Raw genomic sequence first — 25101 nt, 5'->3', positions numbered from 1 at the left:
CTGAGGCTAAGAGGAAAAGTAGCATTCGCACGTTTGATTCAAACGTGTGCCACATCAAGAGCACCCTCAAACAAGGCACTTAGCCCGAGTTGCTTAAGTACACATCCGTATCTCCGTAATGTACAGAAATGCAAGCTATGTAAGTTACCCTGGGTAAGGGGGTGTTCCAACAATTAAATCGCTGCCTCTATCTTTCACTGATTCACATCAACATCTATCTGGCTGGAGTGATGATCTGAGCAGTATCTGAGCCCACAAAAGCACCTGGATGCACGTCAAGGTAAGTTCTGGGATGCATTCACATACGCACAGAGAATTTGAATGTAATTATTCCCTACCTTTAAATTCTGTGGCACATGTGACTTTCTAAATGCAGTTTGATGCACAAGGCTACTTGGATTATAAGGGAGTTTTTCCACTCAGATTCTGGGCTCCATATTCTACAGACGAGCAGCTTAGTCTCAAATGAATGTGTGAGATCAAACCCCTGTAAACAGACTCCTTGTGGAAGGGTAGTTGGGCTTGTTTTCACTTTTCACTGCATTACTGTACTAATCTGTTATTGTTACTAGAGACTTTTAGCTAGGAATTGGTGTCATGACACAAAAATTAGGCAATTTTTGCTAGGACTGCAAACTACCAAAGGCTTGGCTCCTTATCTGTGTTTCCACTCACATGTCAACAATGTACGAGAAGAATGCATCTGGGGTCACAATGACAGCATTTTAGTAAACAGCAAATTTGTTTTGAACAGAGAATTAACCTTGGCATTAACTTCTGAATCTAAACACAACCACACAGCATCACTGCATAGGAATCTGTAGGGGGAAAAAAAGCAACAGATTCTGAACACAACCACTGATGATCACATGCAAACATGACAATGACCTGCAGTGACCTACATGCTGCCTGGCTGTCAGATAAATGCTGAGCCTGAGATATCAGGGTGACCTTAGAAGCGACCTCTGACCCTAAGCCATGACCAGCACCCATCCGCCCGTATATGAAATTCCAGCAATAATGATCATTTTCAGAGTTATGAAATTGTCAGAAAGTCTGCCATTGTCCTTGTATGCAAGACCGCATGCATCATGTGAACAACCTCTGGAAAATGCCTGAGATTCTGTGGCTAGAATGAGAGAGAGAACGTTCCATTGCAAGAGAGCTCCATTACGCGACATCACAAACACATCTCCTTAACCAGCTGATACAGTTTTGGCTGTGAGCGTAGGCCACCTGTGCAATTACCAGGCCTGGTGGGTAAAATGTTCCATTCAGTCAAAGCCAAGGTCTAAGAGGCAACATACAGAATCCACAGGGAGTCTGTATTAACAGATAATTCAGTTCGGTTTACTGAACTGACATTCTCGAGATCAGACACAACCTCCAACCCAACAGACGGCCATCGATTAGTCTTTACCTCAGAGTGTTAAGTACAGCAAACTGCCCTGGGAGTGAGCGATCGATACAAGCAAGAGCGATTCCACACAGCAGCTGGGCCTTTAGCCCATTGTGCTAACGGCCTCGGAGTCAAACACTCGACTCATTATCTCTGTACAAGCGGAGGGTATGCGTTCAGTACCCCAGGGCTTCCGCACAACCCGGGCAAATACGCGCAATACAGAATAACACAGTAGCTGAGTTAAACTGCTTGCACACTGCACTGCAAAGTTGCTGAGTTCACATGCTAAAGAGTCACAGAGCCGTCGCTCAGCTTCCTCATGCTAGCGACCTGACAGCGTGTCAAGGAGACGGCAGATTTGGGTGTGCTGTTTAGAGGGCTGTATTTTTCCCCTGGAGGTGAGACTTCTCCTGGCATCCCTGTCTGCCTGTAGACACCCAGCCTTTCATTGCCAGTACAGATTCCCCCCCCCCCCCCCCCCCAAGTCTCCGTCTGGTCTCACCACAGAGTTTCTCCACTATGAATCACAGGGAGGAAAATAAGCAAGCAGCCCAGAGGAGAACTGAGCCCATCCCAAAGGACTCTGTCCCTTATGCTGTTATGAGAGTGAGCCAACTACCTCTGCACATCTGGTCATTTAACCAGCCAGGTATGACATGGCTGAGAGGGCAGTACTGCCCTGAAGCATCAGCAAAGGTCAGCTCTGCCCCTCAACACTAGAGGACACCATATTACCCAAAGCTGCCTCTCACAGCTTCACCATTTTCACAGATCGTTTTTAACTTCTCACCATCAGCCACAATTTTCCTGCCGAAGAAATATTAAAAACAGAGTGTAGAAAAAGACACATGGACTGAAAATCAAATATATGAGAATAAGATCAACACTGTCTGGTGGTTATTCTTCCTTACTGGTTCCCTAAAAGTGGACATGGTGTGACCTGAAACCTGGCACATGGTAGCTCTTACACTCTGCAAAGAGCTCTTACACTCTGTTATGTTGACTCTGATAAGTCCACATAATAGCTTCACCAGCAAAGAGCTGCCAGTGACGTAGGTTACTGTTTGAGCTGTATTCATTTAGCGTCACCTGATATGACTGAACAGTTACATGAAGGAACCACCTCAAGTTAGGTAAAGATACACAAAGAGTGCAAAATATTTCTGTTTGCAGTACATGACATATTAGATGCAAATCCCAAGAGCAGATCTCTGGTTTCAGTTTTCATGTACTGTAAGAGGAAGCAACTTTGCACCAGGAGTCCACTAGTCATGACTCCACCCACCAATTACCACATGATCTTGTGCTCATTCCCCTGTAAGTTTGCCACCAGCAGCGAAAGCTTATCGCCGCTGCCATCTCTGTCAACACTCACCTGCCACAGGCTGCTGCTGTTTTGGTACAGTCTGTTGAATATACAAATTCTGCCTCATGTGACAGGTCCAAGGGAATGTTAAGAGCTCCCAATGTGAAACGTTAGGGCTGGCGACCTGCTGTACTTTAAAGCACTCAATGCAGCTGCACACCAGGTCAGCAGGCATTTTGTTTATAATGGCACCATCAGTTACAGTGCCAAATTTCCACTGAAGGCACAGTCACACAACACAAACATATATGCATACGCACACACACACACACAAACATACACACACACAAACATACACACACACACACAAACATACACACACACACAAACACACACACACACACAGATCCTTCATCTCCCTAGGCCGGGAACCTCTCCCCAGGTTTCAGAGTTGATGTGCCCCGTTCTGAGATGGGGAAGTCCCTCTTTTATTTGTCCGTCGAAAGTGACCTTTCATCCTGCAATATGGGCCTGCACCAAAGTGGCATCCCCTCCCCATTTCTATGGACAACTTCAAATTATACAACAGTAGTTGATTGATAAATTAACTGACTGATTGACAGCATGCACCAATCAGACCCTGTGAAAACATACCGGCTCATACCTTTGCCAATAACAGGGAGCACACTATGATATTTTACACCTGCTTATCTTTGACCTCCTAAACCCTGAAAGTGCATCTCACATTTAAGTGTGTTTCTTACACCGAAAGTTTGTATGTAGTAGTTTCTACTGAGAATTGCACTCCTGAAAGACTAATTCCATACAGAAGCCTCTGTTGCAACTGGCAACAGTTACCATAAACCACCTCAACAATATTTGCTTTTGCCTTAAACACTAGTTTGAAATACCATCATTGGAACTCCTTACTTTTATAGTATAAGGGCCGGTACAGTATTGAAATTACAATTGTATAGACAGAGAGATGATAGTACAGCGCTATTCGATATAAATAGCCAATTCCAACATTCTGACACACTAAAGGAAAACCTACTTGCCAGCATTGAATGACACTTCAGTCGTGAGTCAGACTCAGCCATAGCCAGTATAAGCACATTTACATCAAGTAAACTTTTCCACTGCAACTGCATCTGAATTTAGTGATGATAGGCTATGGTAACGACAGACACAATAATTCCATAACTTGGTCAACCACACGCCCTGCCCAACCTTCTCACTCCCTGTCCATGTGAATTTGAAGGAGGATAAGTTATTTAATCCTAAAGTGATAACGCCATCCGGGTCGATGTAGAACCTTACAGGGCTAGCTGGATACCCTGGACAGACCATCTGATTTTTGAAATGTGCTCTTTCCAGCCAGTTAGTTAGCTACCACGAGCGCATCTCAAGTTATGTGGTTTACCTATCTAGCAAAAGGCAAAGAAACCCCCTGGAGGCGATAGTGCGTGCATTCAACAACAAAAGCAACAACTAATTATTGTATGTAAACTCACAAATGAGAGGAAGTGGTTTGCCAACCCTGCGATCGAGTGAGTTAACTAGCTAACGTTAAGTACTGTACTCTTACCGTTTTAGGGTTATCATAAAACACTCCAATGCAGTTGAGCTTGGGTCCAATACTGCAGCTTTCGGTGAAGAGTGCTCCGCAGTCTTTGTATGGTCCAACTTTGTATTTGTAGGCAATTGTAATATTCTTGATCGGAGGAGAGCCAGTTCCAATGGTTATCTCAGATAGCAGCCCGGAGTATAGCACGAACCCAACAACAGTCACAAGTAGACTCAGTAGAAATAAGATTATCAAAGCTAATATCAGCATATCAGACATAGCTAGCAAGTGGGTCGTACGCGGATTTATTGAACTGACTTCGACAGTATACCTGCCACGTTAATATTTGGCGACTCGATCCAAATTAAAGTAGTCGGCTTGCTTCTCTTCAATGCAACTAACGTTCCAAGTAACTACTGTTGATACCAAATCGAATGCACTAAAATGTACTGCAACTGAGGATGATTTAATCACAACTTCTAACGATACTAAAATATATCCTGTGTTCAAAATGTTATATAGCTAGCCAGCTAACATCCGGTAGCTAACGTATAAAACGTTCCGTAGAAGCGAGAAAAGGCTAATCCAGCTAGATTGCCATTTCCCTAAACATAGAAACATGGCATACTGCTTCCTGGATGCACCATATCTCTTTTAGATCAAGGGGTGGATGCTCTTGAAGCAGATTTTACAAAATCATAAAGTGGCCCGTCTGAGTCTAAAACACGAATAGGCCAACATAATTTCATGAGATCTTAAACTTGAACTAAAGACATTTACGTAACCTTTGGGAACCGTTCACATGTGGAAAGCACGTCCATCTTTAAAATGTTAGTTTACGTTAAGTGGTACTGGCCATTTGATACACGAAGGGGCGTAAGAGATAAGTGGGGCGAATTTTTTTTGATTTATCGTTAGCCTGAACAAACTGGCTTCAAATCAGGGTTATATTTTGTTGGTTCACGTGATTCATTCTACATGAACCCGGAAACCTGTGGGTGAATCCTGAATCCAATTAGCCCTCAAGTTCACTAAATTGCTTATGTCTTGTTTTTTCAGTGCATTCGCAGTGTCATTGTAAGGCAATCAAACTTGCTTTGGAATGCAGCAAATTCAGTTGCTATCCTAGCAAGTCATTGTATACTAGCAAGCATATCACTGCCATGTAATGAAATAAACCTGAACAGCAATTTTTCAATTTAACCAAAATTAATAACCCCTCTTCAATGAAATAAATCGAATAAAATTACACTTGTTAATAAATGTGCCATTGCTTATTTAAAAATGTGCACATAATTTGTATATATGTTTTAATAAATTTTGCATTCCAAAATCAAATAAATGCACAAAAACATACATCACAATAAAGGGCACAGGCTCATTAGAGAAAGTTTAAGTAAACATTACTGACATAAATATTACAAGAAATAGTTTCCTTATACAACAGATTTTACAGTAAAGCAAGCACAACCTTTATATTATGTTCCTCTGCCAATTAACAATTACATGTCTTAATCCAGAAAAACTGCTGTTCCATCTTGCCAAATGCTTATAGATTCTTCCATACAATAGTATCTTTGCTGTGATGTGAGGGACCCCAAGCAGCTTGTTCTTCATTTAACTTCATGTTTTTCATTGCAGTTTGAACCCAGAGTTACATCAGTGACCCTACCCCTAGGTGAATTACAGTAATGTGATAGTCATCCCATGACTTGTCTGTTCTTGGCTCACACTGCTGAAATGGGGGGATTGTGGGAAAATTTGTGTATGTTATGGTCATGACGACAGTGAGGACAAAGAGCTCAGAGGGTTTAGGGAGGCCCCTGCCTGCTCTTCCTCCCCTCCTCGCCATTTTAATCGGAATCTTCACTAATCTCCTCCTCCTCATCCCTGTCATTTCTCGTCTCAGAGCCGCTCCTTTGCTCCTGTGGGAGAAGAAGTAGAACAAGTCTGCAGTCAGTAGTTCAAAGAGTCACTTTTAAATATGATCTTTCGCTCCTCCTTCAAAAAAAAACTAAATAACAGAAAGACCGAACCCAGTACAGTATGTCCTGCTCATCAAGAGAAGGTCTTCCTGCCATCAGCATCCTGAAGGCTGAATTAAATCATCATAGTCTGACCTATCTATGCTAGAAAATCTAGGCTTGGAATTTGCTATGCCAAAAATTACAGGATTCCACACTGATGGTTTTGGCACATTATACCAGTTTTTTCTTTACTTGAATACAATGACTAGCCTGGAAAAAAACAGTACAACTTATCTTATCAGGCAAATTCTAAACATAGCTCCCTGTTTATGAGAGAACTGCAAGTAGGACAGTTATGCAATGTCTCATTTTGCCGTGCTGACGTTAGTCAAAGGAAAAACGGATAATAGTTATGAATGGGACCATTGCCATTCACCTACCCCCTGTATCAAACCATTTTGACCACGTGTGACACACTGATGTTCAATTTAGTTCACTACAGTAGGCAGGGTTTACACTCCAGATTTATAATTTTCATGTTTTTACAAAGACAATCTATGGAAAATTGTCAGATTTTCAACACTTTATTGCTGCAGTGGTCGAATTCACATAAAACTAGGCTACTTTAAACATGGAATTATGGGAGACTTTTTGAGATTTCTTCCAAAATATTTCCTTTCACTTGCTATGTGCTCATGGCATTGAATACCAGTCATCAATGGCCTCTGGCAGTGGACAGAATGCACAAGCCAGCGACTAGCCAGTTTGTTGCCAATATCAGCACCTTGACACTACATAACTTAATGGTAAATATCACCATGTTAGCAAGAAAGACAGAGGAAAAAGTTTTGATGAAGAATTTTTCCTCTGTCAGGAATATATCTGTCAGGTCTATATTTTTTAAGGGTTTGTTCCTGTAAAGAAACCTCAGATGCTTTGTAAAAGCCGATAAAAAAAGGTTTTGGTATGAAGAGTGTAAACAAGGGACAGGATGCAACGATGTTCAGTGGAGACAGGGCCCATACTGGCGGCTTGTGACTTCTCATCACTTTAACTCCTTCAAGTCCAGATGCAATGTCATGAGTAATGTATATAGACACCCCATTTTGAGACGTATAACAATTCCATTCTCAAGCCCTTGATGTTACACTTCCAGTCCCACACCTAATCACATTTCATTTGGAACAGGTTTTAACTCTCAAGCTTGCTGTAAGGGCCCAGCTACATTTCTAAAATGCGACCAAGCAAATAATTATTTGAATATATAAAGCTTGGAGCAACACTGATTATCAGTATTCCATCTGGGTCAAGATGAAAAAATAAATGATGAAAAAATATGTGAACAGTTCTCAAGGATTTAATGCTCAATGACAAGTAATTGTGGAAAGTTTAGGGACTTTTTCTGACTTGGACGAAGTGACAAAGGACAGTCTAGATCAGCAGTACCTCATCCTCAGACTGTTCCTGTGGGAGCTGTGAGGCCTCTTCCTCACCCTCTCCCTCTTCGTCACTCCCCTGTGACCTCTGGGAGAGGATTTCCTCACCCTGAAAGACACCACAGATACTCTATTTACTGCACAGATATTTGGCTCCACGTGTTCAACAAACAAAATTGTGTCACTGGCAGTGCTAAAAGTGTTGACTTGCACTTCCACTGCAAGCATTCTTTAAGGGACGTGACCAATGACACACCATCCATAGCTTTCTAGGTTCCTTGGATGTGAAACAGCACCATTAACAGCACCAACAGAACTACCTACAGTCCCATCAACTGGAACCTCCTTGAGCTATCAGCAAGCTGTCAGTGTCCTGTTTACCAGCCTCTGAAAACGGCATGATGGACTCCTGGTGCTGGGAAGAGAAGAGGAGCAGCGCAGTACCTTCAAGTCGCGGTTCTTCAGGTTGCCCAGCCAGAAGGCCTCCTGGCAGTGGTTGCGCGCGAGCATGGCCTTGGCCCGGTACACAAACTGCTCCAGGCTCTTCTTCAGCACCGGGACGTGGTTGGTCAGCCCCGTGTCCTGTCGAATCTGAGACCACAAAGCAGCAGTCAGCTGCAGCCATGGTGCAAGGCCAAAGCCGGGGAGCGGGGGGGGGAGCAGAGGAGGCCTCTGCACACTTCAGAGCTCAAATTAGGAGGGAGAGGAGTGAGACGTAGCCCAGTCAGTGACCTCCAACACTGAGCTCTGAATTTCTGCCTCCCTCCCCTCTCACGGCATCACAAGACCAGGGCGTTCACGCCATACGCGACCTGCTGTGCACAGTATGTACCCAGCCTTTACTGGTGCCCCACTGCCGAGCGAAAAAAGCCAAGCAGATCCCATTTACAGACACACATGGGCTGATGCTATTCATCTAAGACTGGTGACGGAGAAGATTGGCTTCATGCACGTAAAATGGGTGGAGCCATGCGTTTGAAGTGACTCACTGATCTGAACTATCTTAATGTTTTGTTACTGGGACCAAAGTGTTTTGACTGGGCCAAATGAATTCAGTGATTAATAGCACATGGCAGCAGCACAATGTGGGTTTCATGAAGCCTCAGTTTCCTGTCAGTCCTGAAGCTCAGCATCATCAGTGGCAATCAAGCTCCAGGCCAATCAGAGAGAGCAGGGTACCTTTGAGTGGCCACACATGTGATGCAGCTGCCGAGTGCTGAGCTGGAAGGTCTTCAACAAGCTCTGCACATCTTCCTGGAAACCCGAAGAGATGTTAAGGGCAAGGCCAGTGGATCATGTGATATTAAAACATTCATGCATCACCTGTCTGTCAGGGGACACACCTGACTTAATGCCAGAAAAAGCACTGACAATGACAAAGTGTCACTTGTGAATTAGGTCAGCCTAAACTATCTCACTGGAGCGATATCGTAACAATGCATGCCATATGGAAGAGATGAAATTACAGCCAGCGTTCCACACCGAAACACAATGTCACAATGTGAGAGAGAAAAAGAGGCCAACCACTGTGGAGACAGAGCTGATAATCTGTGCAGCCCTGACAGGGGTGTTGGCGACAGCAGTTGGCTGATAGGTGTGTGCATGTGTTGCCTCGCTGTGCTGCTGGCGGCCACGGCTCTGCTGCAGGTGATAAGGGTCTGGCCACTTCTGCACTGAAAATGCAGAATTTTCCACTGAAACACCCCCCAAAATAAAACCCAACCCCGACCGCAAGTGTTACCTTGTGCTTCTTAAAACTGAAGTCCAGCAACGGCATTGCCAGTTTGAGAAACGCCTCCAGGAAGAGACGACCATACTGGCAAAAAAAAAGAAAAAGCCAACCACAGTCACGAGGGAGTGAGAGTTATGACATTTTGAAGAGTTGCAAAGGAAACCACCTAGTCTGACAGCACAAATTTACACTGTTGTCAGGACGTTTAAAAATGCATCAGTAAACATTATTATTCTTTGTAGCACAAACAGAAGAAGCACTCGTCGCACTTGTCCTTAGGACTAATTTCACAAATAACCACACGCATGCAATAACAGCAATAGTAGTATTATGCATATGTGTATGTATCATGGATGACTTGTGATGTATAATAAATTTGATGCACATACCTATCTACCTGTTAGCCTTTACCTGTCTGAGCATCATAGCACAGACAGCTTAAACACACTCACCTTCAGACACACGCTGAGAACAGGTCTGGTGTCAAACATCTGTGGACAGCAGAGATGACTCAGGCACTCACTTAAATGGGTACTTCCACCTGTTGCAACCCTACCCACTTGTCAGGAGCTTCATACACACTGAAAAGTGTGAAAGAGTACACACCCCCAACGCATGCACGCATGCACAGTCTGTTTCTTCTTGCATTACGGTAGTGTTCACTTAGATACTGCTGAACACACCAAAATAAAGACAGTGTGAGCCCAGGTATTACATGTACGAAATTACATAATTACATAATACCTGGTTGCCCAGTTAGTTCCCCTTGACCTCTTACCTTAACCATATTGACCAGGATGTGGAAATCCCTCACAGCCAGGTTCCAGGTCAGCAGTTTCTCACTCTGGACCTAGAGAGGGCACAGGGGTTATTACCACACACACACATTCACACACATACACACATACCGGTGGAAAAGGACAGCCAGGTCACTGTGGAAAAAAAGTTGACCATGCAACAGCCTGTAGTCTGTTCCAGCCACTGTTTGGAAGATGTACATACAGAGGAATAGCACCCAATACATTTCCTTCTTGCTCAGGTCATTAAGCTGCTCTGACTAGATAAATACATGCTCCACGCTAGCCTTATTATACATTAATTTCACTTAGGCAGCCTGGTTGGATGTACAGAGTCTATCATTTTAAATCGTACATATCCTGAGCGCATTTCCATACCACAACTCACTGCACTCACTCTGGAACGCACCATGACAGCAGTATTTTTTACTGTGGAAATTTTTCCAGCTTGTTGCCCGCTGGTTCCTTGATACTGTATTCACCCTGACCTCTGACGTTCGGCTCATGCAGACCCCTGTCTTTACCACAATGCTGTATCTGTTGCTTACAACCCCTGATCTCTGGATTCTGACTGCATACCTCAGTGCTGTCACTCTGTCGGGCAGGGGGAATCCTCCTCACAGACTTCTCCAGCTTTGCAATCATGCCCCGGTAGAACACCAGGAATGTCTGTCTGAAAGCAAAGCAGGAAATCATCCAAAGGATGAACTGGGTCCCAACAATCACATTTGTAAACCTCCCTGACAACATAGTCATTGGACCATGTCTCCCCATCCATTAGCCCCACAGTTCCGCAAAGTGTGACAGTCAACAAACTCAATTTCAGTATGCTACATGGACAAGGCAAGAGTGTGCCATCAACCATGAAACAAAGAGGAGAGAAAACTGAAGCTCCATAGCCTGGCAAGAAGTTACCTTGTGAGAGTGGGAAACCTTGTGGACCAGCCATTCTTGGGGGCATCCATGAGCTCCGGAAACCCCTCCCCAGCAATCTCTTCTATTGCCTTCAGGATATCGTCTGTGTGGTCCAGATAAATGCTGTGAAGCAAAGGGGTTTGTCATTGCAAATGGAAACCTTCTCCATTCTGCTTGAGGTGAAGTGCTCGGAACAAGCTATCACTGTCAAATCTGTAACCTGTTTGTCAGAGGTCAGCATTAACAACACAGTTATACAGAAGTTGCATGGCCTAGAGCTTGTAACAGAATGCTCACAAATAATATAGGCCTGCTGGCACTTCCACATATGGCCACTAGAGGCCAGCACTGCATATATTCATCAATCTACTTTAGATGGACAAGCAAACAAAATCCATTACAAAAAGCTCCAGAGGTATAGAGAAGTTAGGAAGTAGAAATCTAACAGACCGGGGTAGAAGCCAGGAGCAATAATCAGCAGAGCCAATCAGGTCGCAGCTGTACCTCAAGAGGGTCTGCAGGGTGTCATTGTGTTTGCTGCCTCGCTCCTTCTCTCCGCCGGGCATAACCCACTCCTGGCACAGGAAGTGCCGGCTCAGGGAGGCTGCAGGGAAAAGAGCCCTATTAGTGACTATCCAGGTGGAGGATAGACAAAGACTTACCAACCTGCTCTTTGCATTCTATTCATATAACGACTCATCTTATATATCTGCTTGCTGTGTAATGACTGAGAATCACCCATCCGCTCTCTGCAGAACGACTCACCTATCTTTTCTCTGTAGGCCATGCGGTTGGCCGCTCCTCTCTCCGCCACAGCGATGAGAAGCTGCGTGAGACAGAGGGCGGTGCTGAGGCTGGGCAGGGTGCTGCGGAGGTTCAGCAGGTACTCAAAGCCGTGTCTGTGCAGAGGACAACAGGCAGGCCTTTACCATTGGCATGGCAAACACACACAGTGCCAAACACATGTACAACAACACTACCAACAACAGCCAGAACATCCATGGTTCAAAGCACAGTGGACTGAGACTCCTCCTAATGTGGGGGGAATGAGGCTGCTCACCCTGTGAGCTGATCCAGGGTCAGGTCTGCCTCGCCCTCCTTCAGTCTCCCTGCCAACACGCCCAGGGCATTCTTCAGCAGGTCACGGTGCTCGTGCTGCGAGAAGCCGGCCCTGAGGCACCAGACAGAACAGGACAAAACAGAACCACGAGTTAACCAATCGGCAGGGTTTATCTTTCACATCCCAGAGAGGAGGCCGGGTGATTATCGATGCTTCATGAAGCCGTCGCCGGCAGACCGAGCAGGCCCTGCAGCGTTGCAGAGCAGACTCACCAGCTGAAGCAGGAGTACAGGACCTGAAGCAGCAGCTGGTACGCAGAGGACATGAGCTGCTGCTCTTTCAAGTCCAGGCCTGTGGCGTCCACCACCCCCTGGTTCTCAGACAGCAGGGCCTGGAATGCAGACATTATCCCCCTCACATACATAGGCCACACAGCACTGACTCCTCTGTCAGAGAGGATATGGCACTGCATCCCTCCCAATTCAAATGTCAGAACAACTCTTAACTGCTATACTACCTGTGTATTAACCCATTAACTAACAGCATGGTGACAGGAAACACAGAAACATTTTTCGTTTTGTCTTGTTTCCTGTCCATTGAGTGTCAAATGTATTCGCCAACAGTGACAGAATTATACTAATTGTATTTGTGAGTAATTATAATAATTGTATATATAAGGCAGAGGTACGCATGAACACCGGGTGTACGTGTAGAAGCAGCGTATATGAAATACAGGTGTGCGTTTAACACAGGTGTGTGTGAAAAATGCACATGTAGAAAGGGTGTATGCGCACCTGAAAGTGGTTGTGGCAGTTCTCCAGGTGGGTACAGAGGGTGGGCAGCAGCTGGATGCAGCAGCTGGCGATGTCTCGGGGACTCTTCTGCTGCAGGTGCGAGAAGCCCACGGTCCTGTCCGACCTGCCCTGCAGAGGCCATTGCAGAAAGAACACAGGGGTTAAAGGAGGCTAAAATGTCACTCTCATGGCCATTTGTGGCTTTTTAATCAGTAAGACATGTCTGTGCATGTGTGTATACATATGTTTGTGTTTGTATGCTTGCATTGAGTGCCTCTCACTTTGAGAAAGGGGGATCTCTTGGCGGCGGTGGCGGCCAGCCTGAACTCCAGCTTTCTCAACATGTCTTCCAGCAGGAAGACCAGCTCTGCAGGGCCCAGCTGCACTTCCTCCCGGAGCTGCCCCATAATTGAGAAATGAGTACATCAGAAAACCATTTCAGCAGCACCCCAGACTTTACCAAAGGATACACACACTCTTTGTGATTGAGCCCAGAAATGTTCACACTCTGTGACTGAGCCCAGGAATGTACACGGTCTCTGTGATTGGGCCCAGGAATGTACACGCTCTCTGTGATTGGGTCCAGGGATGTACACGCTCTATGATTGGGCCCAGGGATGTACACGCTCTCTGTGATTGGGCCCAGGAATGTACACGCTCTCTGTGATTGGGCCCAGGGATGTACACGCTCTATGATTGGGCCCAGGGATGTACACGCTCTCTGTGATTGGGCCCAGGAATGTACACGCTCTCTGTGATTGGGCCCAGGGATGTACACGCTCTGTGCTTGGGCTTAGGGATGTACACACTCTCTGTGATTGGGCCCAGGGATGTACACGCTCTCTGTGATTGGGCCCAGGGATGTACACGCTCTCTGTGATTGGGCCCAGGGTAAGCGATGTGTTCTGTGATTGGGTCATACCCTGCTGTGGAGCTCAGTGTCCAGCAGTGACCGGGAGAGCAGGCCACACTGCAGCACGTTCAGCACCTCCAAGTCCAGTTCCCTGAAGAAGGGCCTGTACGAAGCCAAACTGACCCCTCCCTTGGACTCCTTCTCTTTCTCCTTCTCCTTATCTTTCTCCTTCTCAGTGAGATCCTGGGGACAGGGCATGTATGCAAATGCATGCTAAGAAAGATGGCCAGAAAAATCACTCTGATTTCAAGAAAATCACTCCCCATCTCTGGGTGGACAAATTAGGAGACATAAAGACCTTGCATGCAAGTGTGCATGTGTCTGTGTGTGCACACACAGAAGAGTGCATATATGTATGGGGAGGGGTGAGGGGAGGCCCATGTGTATGCATGAGAACATGAATATATATGGGCATATGTGTCTGATGGTGCATGTGAGTGTATGTGTCTGTGTGCGTATGTGAGTATGTGCATGTGTGTGAGTTTGTGAGACTGTGTGTGTAGGAATGTATGGGCAGGAACGAGTGGATGTATATATAATATATGTGTATGGGAGTGTATGTGTGATGATGAGTGTGCATGTGACAGTGTGTGCGCACATGTGCGTGAGACGGTGTTGGTGAACCTGTGGGGTCGGTATCTGCTGTGTCTCCTCCGCCTCCGCTCCCTCCTCCAGCTGAGAGTCGTCACCTGATGAGTTCTTAGTGGCTGGGGCCTTCCTCTTCCGTCCGGCGGACTCTGCGCAAACCAAAAAGGGTCACATGACTCTCCATTCCTTTCAATCGGTCCAATCGCAACACAGTGGACAAAAGCTTGAAAAAATTGCCTGATGGGGGGACTGTGTGACAGTGGAGGCTCCCCTGAGGTTAGCACCTAACTGCACGCACAGGCCCACCTGCGGCAGTGCTTTACCTTTCTTGCCCTTCTTGGGAGGGGCAGTGGCAGGGGGCGGGACCACCCCCCCTCCGCTCTCACAGTCAAAGTTGGCGAGAGGAGGAACAAAGCCAGGCGTTGCTAAAAGGAGAAGAAGAAAATGACACAAAATAAAGAGGTAAAGTATCCACTGACCACTAAAGCCTGTCAAATATGGAAAAAAATGGTATATTTATAACAGGTACTTTAGCTGAGCCACTTAAATGTAGCATAAACCTGCAGTATTGAAGCATTCCTCATTCCTTCCTATAAGCTTCCCTCAATTCATTAACCAGTGTCTGTACAGTCCATTTCAAAGGTTTCCAGACTCATCACAGCTGTTTTCTGAGAGCCATGTCATGACTTATTGAATGGTGATAACTGATATTCTACTCCAGTGTGAAGCTTCAGTGATGTTCTGGCTGTGTTCCTGTGCACTCCTACCTGCCAGGCACCTTTCCAGCACCGTCTGCAGGTATGTAATGTTCTGCAGCCTGGTTATCACCTTCATCTTCATTTCCGGGTCCTGCTGCCGACAGAACGCATTCACAACCTGCACAGAACGCATTCACACACACACACACACACACACACACATAGAAAACCACACACACAAACACAAAGAGAAAAGTATTATCTTCACCACTTGTAAGCACACACATGTACAGAGATGGCACACAGGTGCTGCTACTTAGGTGAAACACTCAGGGTGTTGAACGTCTTTGAGGTAAATGTGGCTTTTTTACATGAGGGAGGGAGTATGTCAAAAACGTAATACAGATCCTCACAAACAGAGAAGTAGTTGGCACTAGAGAGAAATGGTTTGCCTGACAGACAAGCGTAATTACCTCTCTGAACCAGTTGATGGTGTAAAAGAGCAGAGAGCACAGGAACTCCCTCTCCGGCCTGGATAGGCTCTCCGCTTTCTCCACGACATCCAGGTCGGTCAGAACCAGGGGACAGCCTGTGACATACGATAGGCCCGTCAGAACCAGGCCACAGACGACAGGACCCGGGGGAGTTCTGCCAACACAAATGGCTCTTTGTGGCAGATGAACACAACGCCAGACGCTCATTAAAAGAGCAAAGTCATCCTGCTTGAACCAGACACACTGGCATAATGCCTGACATTCATGAATGTGTAAGCGAAGAAAGGTGGCATTTAAACAGTGAGGTAACCAGGTGTGCCACTGCCCAGAAGGAGTGGCACAATCACACAACAGTCCTGTTCCTCCTCAACAGAATCCAAATGTCTGATAAAAAAATAATAATAATGACAGTAACAGAATGAAAGCATGACTTCACACCTCCACAAGTATTCAAACTTTAACAAAAGATGGTGTATGCTCAGGTAGCTTGAGCAGGTAGCACTGAAACTGTACACAGGGGTTTTACTGCTTCATATTGGTCAACAATATAAACCAGAGCAAGTAAAACATCATCCAACAAGGACATTTAAGACCATTTTGAATATAATCCTACCATTGCACAATAAGACAAAACAGTGTATTGTACCAAGATTCGCTTCAATTCCAGTTGTTTCCACATTTGCACACATCTTTACAATTAACAGTTCATGTCCAACAGACATATCTGTGGAAGAAAACAATATTTTATTACATCCAATCCAATTTATTACTCCTCATTCCATCCAATCGTTTCAAGCGTCTGCTGTACAAATCTAAAACTCTTCTCTGTGTCTCTTCTTAGGGTCCCCACTCTTACTTCATAGATGCACTTTTTTTCAGTGAGCTCCACTCAGAACCATTCTTTTGGTCTGTCCTGTGAACCCTGGACCGCATGGCCAGTTGAGCTTGTTTGCAACACGGTTTGCTCACCCAGCAGGGCATCAATCTCCTCCAGGTCGCCCTGGTGCTGCTCCTCCTCGCACAGCCTGAGCAGGCGGAAGAAGGAGGCCAGACACAGCGGAGACACACGTCTGCAGGGCCGGAGAGAGGGAGGAGAGAGAGGGGAAGAGGGAGAGAGGAAGACAGAGGAGACAGAGAGAGGGAAGGAGGATCAAAACAAGAGAAAGGGCAGGGGGAAAGAGAGAAGAAGAAGGAAAGAAACAGATGAGTCAAATAAAAGGGGCAGAGGTAAAAGGACAGGGAACAGGAAGAAAGGGAGGAAGAGAGGAGAGAGAAGGGACACATAGTGAGTGAGACCGAGACACTTGGGTTTCCGCTTATTCATCTTAGCAGTCAACAGAACCCCAAAAAACACTAATTCTTTGACTCAAAGATGTGTTTGAGTAGCCATGTGTGTTTCTGAAGGGTAGTGTTGTGTTCTAATCATTGTTTGATTCAGTGGCCCTCAAAACTGTGCACACTGTCCTGCACATGTGTGTTTGTGTGTATGCACTGGGCGAGCACAGCTAAAAGGAGGCCCAATAATACCAAACGCAAAGACACTGAGCTGAGCTTGAAAACGTCTCCGACCAAAGACAACATGGCAGAAACATTAAGAGAACAGATACTCCTGGACAGGCAGCGGAACTGACTTCTTCTCTTTGTCAATGAGCAGACCCCGCGGATCCCCCTTGTGGTGAAAGTCTTCAGCCAGCAGAGGCAAGAGGTTGACGGCGATCCCTCCCTGACTCTCCTCCTCATCCAGGTTGTACATCACTGCCGCAGGGAAGGGGAGGGAGCTGCAACACACCGGGGTAGACGCGGAGAGGCAAAAAACGGCATAAGACCATTAATGAGCTAGACCAGTTAGCGAGTTAGATTGCTGGGTAATCATACAGTTCTGTGGTATTCTCCATGTAAGGTCAGAGAACACCCCCTTCTTACTTGAACAGTGTGGCTTCTATCAAGACAACCCTCACCCTTGTATCTCTGGTCCCAGGTCCACCACAAAGTCCTCCTGAAAATCCTCCAGTACACTCTTCCCTATCCACTCCTGAAAAAGGCATACAGTGAGAACAACACATGCACACACATGTGTGCATGCACACAGACACACACCATTTCAGCAAGTGTGCAAAGGTATGAAGTTAAAAAGGGGCAGTTTCTTTGCTGTCATTCATGGCTTTTGGAGGCAACTTATGTTACACTTATGTTGCAATTTTCATGTCAAACGGCATTGTCAAACGTGGCACACAGACTGACCTGCACCTGAGGGACCAGTCTGCAGGTCTGCAGCAGGTTGGCCAGTTCATCATAGTACAGGGCAGCTGCCTCTGGGGTCACTTCACTACAAGACCGGACCAGCTCCAGCAGGGACGTCACCTAAGCAGATTAGACACATGTAGGCATGTGAACACACATACACACACACACACACACACACACACAGGATGTAATCACAGGTCACAGACATGCACACCTCTTCAGCACAAACTGAACACCCATAATAATAGGTCTTACACACAAATGCTGCCTCTGCAGATACGCACATACTCCGCCAGTGTACACAACGCCACTGGACACACACTCATGCGCACACTTTGTGCTCATCAAATCTGCAGCATGGCAAAGAAGCGAGGAGACAATTCCTCACCTATCTGTAGAGAAGCACAGAGAGATCTGCTCCCGTCTATATGTTAATGCAGACAGACCCACTCACTCGTCTTTATGGTAATGCAGAGATACCCGCTCACCTGTCTGTACATCTCTTTGGGCAGGCTGCTGCCTTGGGACTTCTCATTGGCCTCAGATTTACTCCTGGAGAACAGAGCATTAATGCTGTGAGTCATGCATATGCAAGCATATTTATGTGTGTGTGTGTGTGTGTGCTACAGAGACAGCACTGCTCCGTGGTACCTGCAGGAACCCATGCTGCCAACCACCATGACTGCTCCGATGATGCCAAAGCACTTGTACTTAAACGCAGCGCTGCACAGCTGCTTCCGGATCACGATGTGCATGTCGTCCTGAGGAGGGACCACAGAGAGAGAGAGATGGAGCCGGGCAGGAGAGGCGGAGGGTGACGGGCAGGCTGCAGACTGAGAGAGGCCACAGTGGCATCTTTATTCACTCATCTCACCTGGATGTGGCTGCTTCTCTGGTCCTGGCTGAAGGCCAGGGAGCTGAGCAGGTAGAAGAGCCTGCGGACATGCTGGGGCGTCATGTTCTCCATGAAGTCCAGGATCCTCTAGAAAGCACCGATCAGTTCGTCTCACAGAAAAACACAGGGGCCCAGGACACATAACCCTCTGCCTCAGGGAAACAAGTCAATCTTTTGGAATTACCCTCTGTTATAATAGCACTGTTAGCATCTAAACACTGCAACATCACAGACCGCAAGGGATATCAGTAGTTCATAATGGTATGTAATAAAAGGAAAGTAATGGAAATCATAAACAAGATTTTGGAAAATAAGATGTGACACTACAATGGGGAAATGCAATAAAAGCTGGTACTGAACAAAAGAAATGGACATTTTATATAATAAACTTCAACTTCCTCAGCTTCTTCAGTCAGTTTCATGTGGTTTACAGGTAAGGGGTTGACACACCTTGAGGAAGACGGCATACACAGCCATCTCTGCTGGTCTCTGTGTCACCAGGTCACACAGCAGCTCCAGGGCCACGTCCACCTCCCCACTCACACCACTGCACACGTGGGTGACCAGGGAGCCCACAACCTCCTGAGTGACAGAGATATGCTGGTATTATACCTTTAATCATACTCACATATAAACATATACAGACATGCGCTCACACACACACACAGACAGTCACACACCTCATGCACAGACATAGCCACATGCTCACACACATGCATACATACGTGCATGCAAATATACACACAGGGAGCTATCACATCCTTCAGGTAGGACATATCACTAAAAATCCAAAGATATCATCACAGCAATTTAGAGAACCCCACCAAATACATGAACATTTCAAAATCATCAAGACACACATTAAATTATTGTCATTTAGCAGACACTGTTACCCAGAGTGACTTACATATTGCATCTAACAGGACAAACAGGGCACACTAACACAAATCATCAGTTAAATATCAGCAAAACACAAACACACATGTCCCCAAACACATGAAAGATCATTGCACACAGTTAAACATTGCAAATATACACATACCTGCTGGCAGTAGGGGTCAAAGGCAGCGAAGGCGTGTTTGTACATGTGTCCTCCAAAAGGCACCACACAGGGGTCTGAGGAATGCAGGAGAGTCTCTGCCAGGGCCAAGATGGAGGGGAAGTACCCCCGCATCACCTGCACCACACACACAGGACACAACGCATCTCAACACCTTCACACAGGCACACAGGACACAACCCATCTCAACATCATTACACGAACCCACAGGACACAACCCATCTCAACCTGAACATCCTTCCCACCTTCTTAATCCTGGTGTGGAAAAGGGGAAAGGTGAGCTTACCTGGGCATGGCCCCGGAATGTCTTCTCCAGTAGAGCCTCTCGAATCTGCCCTCCTCGAACCTTGAGCCGCAGTACCTTCTCTGCGCTCTGGCGGCTATTGTTAGCGTTAATGGAGTGCAGAATGAACAGGACCAGGAGGTCAATGACCTGAAAAAAGAAGACATTATGCAGCGCTATGTTTGAAAATTCATCCGCACGGTATCATTGTTGACACAATGACCAAAGTCATGGGTAATTTAAGGTCTACTGTATATTGAATGCCTGATAATGATGAAGATGCCTAGAACAGTATGTCTTGTCCTTTGAGCAAAGGCCATAAAATGTGATTAAAAAGGTACAATGAGATTTACCTTGTGGTTTTCCGCTTCATCAACACTCTCAATAGCCTGTAGAGAAAACATGGAGAATCTGAGTGGGGAACGTGGAACAGTGAGGGTAACTGCATAAATAGCAACTCAGGCCACCTCAACTCACCTTCAGCCAAGCCTCCAGGATCACTTTCTGAAAGCGCACCGCCGATCTGATGGCATCCAGGACCAGACCAACACAGTCCTGGCTATCAGTGGCTGCTGGGACACTCGAGGAGCTGAAAACAAACAGAATGAGAGACTGGAAGACTTAAAAGATTGAAAGTAACAGTATCCTTCAAACTCAACCAAAATCTCTTCAAATGGGCTACAAGAAGCCAGAGATTAAAGCATCTAGTGCCACTGATACCATAACGAATGTCATTTCAATAGCTCAACCCTCAAGGTGTGGCCACCTGGACTGGAGGTGAGCACTCCAGGTCTGACCCAGCTGCCTTACCAAGTTGCCCCCTTGTTCTTCAGGCGATTCTGTGAGGCTTGCAGCACTGGGGGGAGCACACACAACTCCAGCTCCAGCTTCTTCCGCAGGTCACTCACCACCTGCCAGGACAAGACGACTGACCAATAAGACATCTGACATTCCTTCTACCAATCACATACATGACCCGACAGTGATATATCACAGAACATCGGTCTACAGACCAGAAATCGCCCAGTGACAGCTGATGGGGCTCTTTATTTCTTTTCACATTTTTGGCCTTTTCAGCCGTGGCAAATTTAAAGCAGAACGTCCCCTGAAACATCTATCATTTCATACACTGTTCAGACTGTACACAGAACTAAGAGTAAGCACTGAAAATTATTATTAACTATTAACATTAATTAGCCTTAGTGTATTTACACTTGATTATAGAACATTAATATAAAGTGGCTGTTTCTCCCTCTAGCCTTGGAACAAACAGTGTAGATTGGCCCACTGCTTTTATTGATTCAACAGTCAATAAAAGAAGTGTGCAACTGAATAACGCAACCAAAATAGTGACCAGTGTAAGGCACGTTAATGATAATAAAATATTAACATTACGAGACCTCATTGGTGTCTGAGGCAGAGACACTGTGCAGGATAAACTTGACCACGACGGGAAGGTCCTCCAGCTGCACAGCGGAGAGGGTAACCATGATGGCGCCACGCACCTGAGGGACAACAGCATAAAATACTCACTCCAACCTGCCCACAGAGAGGACATCTGCTGTATTTCCTCCTCCTAAACACTAGGGGCAGCAGTGTACACTAGCAAACTAATTACTCTTTAGTATGTGGAAGTCGCTTTGGATAACAGTGTCTGCTAAATGAATGCAATGTAATGTACCTGTCTTGCATTTATCCACTGTGGTCTCCTTACAACATAAAGATGAATGCTGACACTGCTGAGGTGCTTTTCAGGATAAAGTGCCCAATCTGAATCTCATCTGTAAATTCACAGTTGTGAAAAAATGAAAGGGAGCCACTTTCACCAATCCCTTGCCCTAAGCAACCACTGTCCATGTTGTTTTTCTTTTCATCCTGAGGTTAGTTAAGGAGTTACAGCTCATATGAGATCAAACCAAGATCAGTTCAATTAACAACTCCAGTCTAAATGAAAACCACCATTGGCATCGGTTCGTCGGATTGCAATTAGGAAAGACTGAGTTACAGGACAGGAGTATGGTTCACTGCTGACCCCACAAAATGGAGATGCTACAGTTGCCTATAAAACTGGAAGGTGAGTTGAAATAGCTGGGTACCTCTGCCAGCAGTGCAGAGCTCAGACTGAGTGTGGAGAGGGTATCCAGGATAGGCACGGTCAGCTGGGTGTTCTGCTGGAGCAGGGAGCTTCAGGGGAACATAAACTCGTCACATAAACTCTCCATCTGAGCACAAACCTCCATTAAAAGAGTATCCGTCACTGACAAGTTCCAGTGAAAACAGGCCTCTGAGGCCCAGCGCTGCTGCAACTCACTGGAGCTCTTTGGCAATGTCGTGGTGCTGAGAGTCCTCCAGGATCTCCGGCAGACTAGTGATGATGTCACGCTGGATCTCAACTGGTGCCACAGAAACCAGCTGCATCAACTTACTCGCCAAATCCTGGAGGGCAGGCAGATTGGAGTGAGAGAGAAAAAGACAGATAGAGAGACACAGAAACAAAGAGCATGAGAGAGGTCAGAAGAGAAGGATAAATTAATGCTTCCCGTAGAAGGTAGTTATTCACACTGGCTGCATGCAGAAAGACAGAAAAGACTGTAAAGCACAGTAGCATTTTGGGTACCTTGCTATCCTTGACAATGTCTAACCACTTGAGCTGGCTCATTATCATGCGAGGGACATTGAGCCCATCCTCTCCAATTCTGCAAGGCCAAGAGAAATGAATAAAGGAAGAACAGTCAGCAGATTTAAAACATTACAAACAGGCATATGGAGACTACACATCACATTACTGTGTCACCTTATCATATGAGGTCACAAATAAAAGAAGCATACTAAAATGAAACAAATGATATTGACCATACAATGGAAAATTTTCTCAGTCAATCAAGAATCTCAGTCTAACAGCAAAGAGTAAAAAAACTCATTTGAAACACTTACCCATCAAACATGAACTCAGGTAGCTTCTCAAACAGGGTGTTTATAACAGAGGGCTAAAAGAACAAAAAAAAACTTGTCAGTCTGTATTATACCACTACATATTAAATCAAGCAGTTAAGGAACAATTAACAACAAGCATTTACATCTCATTTCAGCTGCCGGGAAACCAAGTGGCTGCCCTGGAGAGAGACTTTGACGTCCTACCTGCAGCATCTCAATTCCCAGCAGATGGCGAATAAGGCTCTCCTGATAAGAGCCAGTAGAGCTGGGAATGTAGTGAGAATAAAGAATGAGAGGTATTTTTCACATTTTTCAGTAGGCACTTCAAAGAAAATCTGAGCAACACCTTGCAATGAAATGACAGGAGCAAATGACTGATGACAGGCCATTCATATCAAAAATAACCGCTACTTCTCTCACGCTTAGGAAAGTAGCATTCAATCATTACAAGATGTGTGACAAATACTTACTTCTCTTGATTTTAAGACATGTATTGAAGACTGTTTTCAAACAGATAGTTAGATGAGCACATACATCTGCTAAGAATGTGTTCACTTCTTTCAGTTCCCTATGGCACATCCCCATCACTGAAAGGCTTTGTGACCTTTAATGTGGTTGCCAGGTTACCTGCACTCCTCATCCAACAAGGGACGGACACAAGGCAGGAGGCAGTTCTTGAAGTTCAGATGGTCCTCAATGTGAGACTCCAGTCCAGCAACAAATTCCTGGATTATCTGTGGAAAACAGTCATGCAGTGAGACAGTCCATACACAATGTTCCCCATATGTTCACAGCAAGCTATACATTTACAGTCACTTGGCAAACCCACTTAGCCACAACAACAACTGTACAAAGTGAAAACTGTATAAATGATAATGCTGTACAAACAGTACAGTCACAAAAGCATTGCTTCATCCAACACAGACGAGCATCATTGAATAAGACAGGACTATAATAACTCTAACGCCATGCTAAAAATATCTGAAGTGCAAAAATACCAAACTAACACTTACATTTGGGTATCGGGGATTCTTCCTGAGGTGCTGCTGTAGTCTCCTCTGGAACACCACTTGGTCCACATCTTAAAAAAGAACCACACGTCTTTGAAAGTAACATCTTCCACTGCACAGGTATGCGTTTTTATCCCGCACGTATGTTATGTAACACGGTTACAGCTCCTACACACTAACTATTCCCAAACAAATACGTCCTATTAAGACGGGAACCATGTGTGCTTACTTATCTCGTTGGGCGTATTGCCCCCTCTCAGGACCACTCCTGCGTCCCGCAGCATCTGAGCGAATACGCTGTCAGCTGCGTTGTCCTGCCAACTGGGCTTGGCGTTGCGTCCATCTGATCGACTCTTTTTCGATTCTGCTCCAAGAAGCACAGAACAAACGAACAATGGACACTGATGGCAGTAGTTCCACGTTACTAAACGTGACCTTAAAAGTGTTTATGAGCAGTCTGCTGCTATGGCAAGCATCTCGACTTACTGGACGTTTCTGATGGTGCACCGCTTTCACTTGGTTTGTCCACAGAAGAACGTCGCTTTTTGCGCATCATCTCTAAAACCTGGATAGAGGTCAGACAGTTGACATGTGCTGGAATAGATTACACTGAAAATAATCATTACGTAGCCACTGATGACAGACCAACACAGCAAAAATCATATTACTCGAAACTTCGTATTACTGTCAACTGGTAAAATCTATCAATCTAACTAGATAGCCCTCTACTCTGTTGCATACAGCGATGGGACCGGCCTACGGCTAACTTAGTCAGCAAGGCTATTTATATTGTTAACTAACATTAGCTAACTGCTTTCCTGTGCGGCTAGCTAATGGGTTAGCGATAGCGAGACAGCCCATACACCAAATTGTCAAATTTCTATCGACGCACTGAGACTCTACGATTAAATGATAAAACATTAGTCTTTATGTTATAAAAATCACATTACAATTACAATTGATACAAAAACAAATGACTTCGCAGTTTTAGAAGTTACCGGAATGG

At 45.5% G+C, this 25101-nt stretch overlaps 2 protein-coding genes across 2 annotated transcripts in view; both read right to left on the bottom strand.

Moving 5' to 3' along the window:
- The window catches only part of LOC118779584 (testis-expressed protein 264-like), an 85879-nt gene extending 81005 nt beyond the window's left edge, over positions 1-4874 (bottom strand). The window contains exon 1 of the mRNA XM_036531755.1: positions 4297-4874. Coding sequence (XP_036387648.1) covers positions 4297-4554 — 258 coding nt within the window. The 5' untranslated portion in view covers positions 4555-4874. The remainder of the gene's footprint in view (positions 1-4296) is intronic.
- A 2799-nt stretch (positions 4875-7673) lies between these two features.
- Positions 7674-24651, bottom strand: fancd2 (FA complementation group D2). The gene is made up of 42 exons (XM_036531754.1): positions 24582-24651; positions 24325-24459; positions 24099-24166; positions 23713-23819; positions 23290-23350; positions 23086-23138; positions 22769-22847; positions 22463-22587; positions 22248-22335; positions 21552-21656; positions 20962-21062; positions 20629-20740; positions 20505-20540; positions 20155-20301; positions 19851-19985; positions 19259-19390; positions 18788-18895; positions 18565-18674; positions 18402-18465; positions 17911-18030; positions 17628-17701; positions 17301-17447; positions 16639-16739; positions 15649-15764; positions 15245-15353; positions 14801-14902; positions 14514-14626; positions 13899-14057; positions 13258-13374; positions 12977-13105; positions 12455-12573; positions 12183-12293; positions 11888-12021; positions 11627-11726; positions 11123-11245; positions 10787-10880; positions 10189-10260; positions 9863-9901; positions 9420-9494; positions 8858-8932; positions 8123-8269; positions 7674-7787 (listed from the first exon to the last, which is right to left on the bottom strand). The coding sequence occupies exons 1-42, from the start codon at positions 24649-24651 to the stop codon at positions 7674-7676; spliced, it is 4326 nt and encodes a 1441-aa protein (XP_036387647.1).
- Positions 24652-25101: the final 450 nt, after the last annotated feature.

The sequence above is a fragment of the Megalops cyprinoides genome, chromosome 6, assembly GCF_013368585.1.
Source record: "Megalops cyprinoides isolate fMegCyp1 chromosome 6, fMegCyp1.pri, whole genome shotgun sequence".
Taxonomy (NCBI): Eukaryota; Metazoa; Chordata; class Actinopteri; order Elopiformes; family Megalopidae; genus Megalops; species Megalops cyprinoides.
The sequence above is the reverse complement of the archived record's forward strand: the minus strand, read 5'-3'. Positions and strand labels throughout refer to the sequence as shown.